The 5,693-nt window shown below is 34.3% G+C and overlaps 1 protein-coding gene across 1 annotated transcript; it reads right to left on the reverse strand.

The window, feature by feature from the left end:
- On the reverse strand, positions 1–4,748 carry LOC108981985 (phosphatidylinositol:ceramide inositolphosphotransferase 1-like). The gene is made up of 12 exons (XM_018953245.2): positions 4,224–4,748; positions 4,024–4,113; positions 3,225–3,311; positions 3,044–3,112; positions 2,272–2,352; positions 1,491–1,562; positions 1,310–1,370; positions 1,117–1,219; positions 900–995; positions 763–809; positions 555–679; positions 1–466 (listed from the first exon to the last, which is right to left on the reverse strand). The coding sequence occupies exons 1-12, from the start codon at positions 4,254–4,256 to the stop codon at positions 386–388; spliced, it is 945 nt and encodes a 314-aa protein (XP_018808790.1). The 5' UTR covers positions 4,257–4,748; the 3' UTR covers positions 1–385.
- Between the last annotated feature and the right edge of the window lie 945 nt (positions 4,749–5,693).

Raw genomic sequence — 5,693 nt, forward strand, 5'->3', positions numbered from 1 at the left:
TAAGCCGAGGAATTTTTATCATATTGACAGGGATCTGTCTTTTGCATCACAGAAGAAAAACAGCATTAGCCTCACAAACGTGGGAATGCCAAGGTTGTGAGCACGAGTAATTCACCAGCAGAACAAAAGGCAACAACATTTGCATGGTAGAAATATGGAAAATTATAAAACGTAAAAGCCAATGCTAATATTAAATTATGTCAACCACGACATAAAGGAGCGTAAAGAACAAGACAAATTCCATTTCCACAGGAATAGAAATTAAGTTATCAGTATCATGGGAAAAAAGCCCACCATACAATCAACTAAACTCTTTGAAGAGCATGACGATCCAACCAGCGGTCCTTGTAAAAGCTCCAGTCGTTGCAGCAGCAGCTTCGATTATCTACACACCATTCATTGCAGCATCAGGATGTCCTGTATTTCCATTTTCCAAAGTCTTGCCATTGACTTGATTTCTCTGCCACTGGAATCAATACAATGCCAATTTAAGTCACAGCATAACACAAATGTTTCAATCACAAGAACAAATAAAACAAACAGATTCACTATACCCAATCAGCAGGGTCTCCTGAGTTTCCATTCAGGAGTTTGTGATTCTCTTCTTTGGTCTTGCTATCCTTGTCCTTGGTACTCATTGGTAACAAGAGCGATGCTCCTCCAGTACGATCAGGCATTTCTGGAGTAACAACAAAAGTTAATGCTGCAGCTCAAATATAACCAACCAAAAAACATAGCAATAACCGAGTCAAATAACCCAACCTGGCAATTTATTGTCTATAAAGAACACCACCAAATTAACAGTATACCTGCAGGACGACCATTTGGTGAACTAAGGATAAATTGAAGACAAACTTTTATTCAGAAATTACAAAAGTTGATAGCAAAGTAGATCATACCATGCAACGACAACATCAACTGTGTAATGTTTGCGGGATGCTACAATCAAGAAACTCTGGATTACAGCAAGCAACCAGGAAAGCCGTTTTATCCACCTGCGGTGATGCATATTGGCAAAATCTAAGATGAGTCAAAACTACCTAGTATGACAGCACTTGGTATAATCAGATAGCTTGTAAGTCAATCCAAATTTAGAATATTTACAAGTCAGTTTACCTTAGCGTGCCATATTTCTGGTATGTGAGCACAAAGACTAAAGTAAAAATCATGTGCGATGAAAAAATCAAATCCCCACAACCATACACCATGCCCCGAGGAACTGCATATTCAAAACCAATAATGAACACAAATAAGAACTATGTCATGGCAATAAGCCAAAGAATTTGAGTAATATACAAGAGCCACTCACAATTGATCAAGAGGACTTCAATTACACTATCAGGACGAGGCAGCCTTGCAAGTTCTGAACCCTTCATAATACAGGGGGAGATTTGGTGAAAAAAATAAAAATAAAAAAATTCAAGATAAACCCTAGTCCAGCAAGTACCCTGTACATAACAAAATCATAAACTCGTATCAAAGAGTCTTACCTCACGACAATGATAGTTTGGACCAGGAAGCTGGGTAGAATAGAATGTAAATATACGAAGAATTTGAGAGGCCTGAAGCAAACAAATACACAATATGTCAATAACCAACTATCAGAAAACTTTGGACATCACTTCCATGCATAATATCTTCCCCATATAAACCCCAGAGTTGACAAGCCCATCACCACCCCAACCCCACAGTTAAATAATGCAGAAAAACAGAAGAAAGGAAAAACACTTATATAATAAACTAAGTTTGGATTCTTATAGGAAAGAATTTGCTTCCTTCTTTCTTCATTATAACAGGTTAGTTTGCTACAGCCATTACACAATTTATATTAACTTAGTGTTTGGTTAATTAAGCAACACTTTAGCATTATTCAAATGCTTGGAAGTATGCATCATGATATCAATTAGTACCACTAAAATACAAATAATAATTATGAAAATCACAAATGGTTTTCTTCTAAAAACTACAAATTTTTGTGGCCAAATTGATAAAGAACAGTAGAGGATTATCAATCAATCAAAGGATCAATCACGTAATGGTATGCTCTCCAACAGGAGTACCTATCACAGCAACTTTTGCCAAACAACCCGCATTACTGAGCAGTAGAAAGCAGGCCATAAGAATTCAGACTCGACAAATTTTCTAAACTAGAAATTACAACAAAGTGTATATTTTGCCATAATCTACATCAACTAAAGCCAAAAAGGACCCTCAAAGCATGAACAAGGACAGCACAAAAAGGATAAAGTAACAAATATTATTGTCACTTACAACTAAAAATGCTAGAACCCTGCACCATACTAGAACTGTGTAGATCTTTTTGCTCTTCAAGATGAATGGATGGAAGCTCCACTGCAATACAACATACACATTATTAGGTAAAGTAAATACAGCTTTCTCAGCAAAATTGATCCAGGAAATCAGAACTCAAAAAAGAACCTCAGTGAAAGACGACAGGAATACTTAAGGAATGGTAGCCGCAATAGAAAATGAATTATCAGTTAACAAAAATGCCAGAAATTTTCCAAAGCAATTAATAAACTGTATAATGATAATCATTAGAAACAGTAGATATCATGAATGAATAAAACCATAAGATAAGAACTTCTTTAGCATTAGACTTCTTACTCGGCAACTAATTTAGCAGGTAATTCTGCAAGCCAACTCTCACACACCTTGTCTCCATGCTGAAAAATAATACACACTGCTCCTATCCTAATTTGTCTGAATCCCGTAAGACAGAGAAGCCAATGGGAAAATCAACACACACATTGAGAGAGAAAAATCTATATTGTACATTCACTTTCAAGAGTAGCAAGTTTCACTGAGCATGAATGTATTATTGCCCATTGATGTCTCCATGAGTATAATGAATTCAAACTGTCTCCACAAATGTGAATACAATAGGCAGCAACGAAATACAGAGCAGTTTCTAATCCACAAAATCTACTGCCTTTAAAAAGGAAAACAAAACAGCGAAAGACACAACTATCAAAAGCAATATGAGCAAGATAGTGAACAAAGAAAAAGGAAAGAACCTTACCAAGATAAAAGATAAGAAAATGAAGGTGAACAGAGTCTCACTGATGTAAGCTTTGTCTTGGCCAAGCTCCTATTTTCATATGAAAATGAAATATAAGGAAATAAATTTATTATAATAAGTACATTACACAGAAATGAAATAATACTAAGAGTAAAAAGGTAAAGAACAAATGGATACAAACCGGAAGAAGAAAGAACCCAGCATCCTGAAGTACTGGCCCTGGCCGATGAAGATAATGAACTCCTCGGGCAGCCAGACCATGTACATACTGCAGAGGGAATTGTATTTGTTAAGACATATATAAGAAAAGAAAACGGCATAAAATTCAAAAAGCAAAACAAAACAATCTCGACAAACAGCAAAAATGTACAACCAAGTAAATTTAAAATCTGTATACATAATGACATTCATAAACGCAATGGGATGTCATGATAGACTTGGCTGTTAGAAGGAAGACATGGCAACAAGATTACCGTATCCAAACATTCGACCAAAGCCCGATGAAAAGTAAAAAGCAAAAAATTATACAAACACGAAAGGGCTTTTTGAGTTTTGATGAATAATACGCATCCCAAATTACAAAGGACTTTTTCTTGCTTTTAAGAGTAAAAGGAGAAGCATGATAATTGATTCTATTAACACTGACATACAATTAAAGATATAAACACAAAATGCAAGTTTAAACTTCATTCTCCAAAATGAATCAGATCAAACATATCTGAAAGAATCCCTCAAACATGACCAAATTGATTCCAGCATTTCAAAATAAAAAATTTAAAAATTAAAAAAAAAAAAAAAAAAAAGGGTGCCCTCCATTCTCCAAATTATTTCCACTTGAGGAAACTAGAAAAGCGTGAAGAAAGGAGTTACAATGTGTAGGAAAACTTGGATTCTTTAACATTCTTGGAGAAAAATAAAGGGAATAGACGACGGTGAAAGTAAAAGTCGGACTATCCAGCAATCGATCAAAATAGAGAAACCTGAAAAATGAGACCCGCGAGAAGGTATTTCCAATTCTCTGCAAGAAGGTTGATCTCTGTCAATGTCTCTGCGCAAAGTCTTTTCCACAACTTCACCCCCACAAAAAGAAACAGAAACGAACCTGATCAATATAAATCACCGACAAACAAATAGTTGCATAGCATAAGAGATACCGAATAGAGGGTAACCATTAACCAACCTTCGAAGCCTCGCGACCAATGTAAAGCGTCATCGTATTGGCGTGTAACAACCACTTCCATATTACTTCACAACCAAACCAATGAGGCCAACATCATTCATCGCCGGAAATTAGTCGATACGGTGTCGGCAAGAAAACCCAGAAAAAGTAACACCCAAAACTTGGTGTATCACTGCTATGCAACGGATCGAGACCTCGTAATCGGAAATTGAGATCTGAATGAACAAAACTGACGACGACGACGACGACGAAGAAAAAGAAGAAGATGAAGCGAAGGGGATTTGAGAATTCAAAAGTGGTGGGTTAGACCCCAACGCGTTTATCTGATTGAATATAAATCGAAAAAAAATAAAAAGACCCCTCCGATTCTTTCTGTGTTCTATCTCTGATTCTCTCTTGCTTTTGGCTGACTGCTGGGGCACGCGAGTTGAACACGGATCGACAGTTGAGAATGCAAAATGAAAAAGGAGAGGCCTTTTATAAGAGCAAAGAAAATTGAAATGGCGCTCCGTATAAAATTCCGAGTGACTAACGAAACTTCCGAGTCCGACTGAAATGAAAGATTGGTGGAATTCTGAAATGAGTACTTCTACGGACAATCGTAAAGTGCGTAATCGTCGCGTAATCGTTTTGAAAAAGAGTGGAATTCATTATTAAAAAATTAATTTTTTTATGTGAGTCTCATGTTTTATTCATTTTTTTCAAAACGATTACGCGGCGGTTACACAATTCACGATTGTAAGTATATTTTCTCTTCTGAAATTTAACTTTTTAAATATTTATTTATTAGATATTGAATATTTTTTGAAAAATGAAAATTATTAATATATTATAACTCTCAATTCATGTGCTTATTTTCTATTAAGTTTTAAAATTCAGGCGGAAATTGTTGGCTAGATAAATTATTTACGCCAAATAAAAATGTCAATTTAAAATAAAGAGAAGTGCTATAGCGACAAAGAGATTACATAAAAGTAATCTCACAAAATGATATGATTTTATGTGATCCGTCGGTTTTGCTTTGCAATAAAAATAAATTTATAATATAATAAATCATATCAAATCATATTAATTTGTGAGATTATTTTTATATAATCAATTTATGGTTAGAATATCTCTCTAAAAATAAACCATTTTTATTATTTCATCTCGCTCCTATATATGCGCTTGTTATTGTTTACTATACAAGTGAGTGTGTGGGCTTTATTTGGTTCATAAATTCATCTCAACTAATCATTACAATTTTTTAAATTCTAATATAAAATATAATAAAAAATTTAAAAATTTAAAAATTTCAAATTCTAAAATAATAATAATATTAAAAAATTATTTTCTAACAATATTTTATCATCTCAATTCAATTTAGTTCAACATCCAGACACAACTTAAAGAGAGACAAAAAGACTCTCGATCACAAGTATTTATGTGTTTAAATTCGGGGGATAAATGCTATTTATATTTTGAATTTTA

This window comes from Juglans regia, chromosome 4 (assembly GCF_001411555.2).
Source record: "Juglans regia cultivar Chandler chromosome 4, Walnut 2.0, whole genome shotgun sequence".
Classification (NCBI taxonomy): domain Eukaryota; kingdom Viridiplantae; phylum Streptophyta; class Magnoliopsida; order Fagales; family Juglandaceae; genus Juglans; species Juglans regia.

Coding starts and splice junctions, on each gene's coding strand:
- LOC108981985 (XM_018953245.2), bottom strand. CDS start 4,256: ATGACGCTTTACATTGGTCGCGAGGCTTCGAAG. Junction 1,563..2,271: donor GGGTTCTAGCATTTTTAGTT/GTAAGTGACAAT, acceptor TGTTTGCTTCAG/GCCTCTCAAATTCTTCGTAT. Junction 467..554: donor CAGGAGACCCTGCTGATTGG/GTATAGTGAATC, acceptor TATTGATTCCAG/TGGCAGAGAAATCAAGTCAA.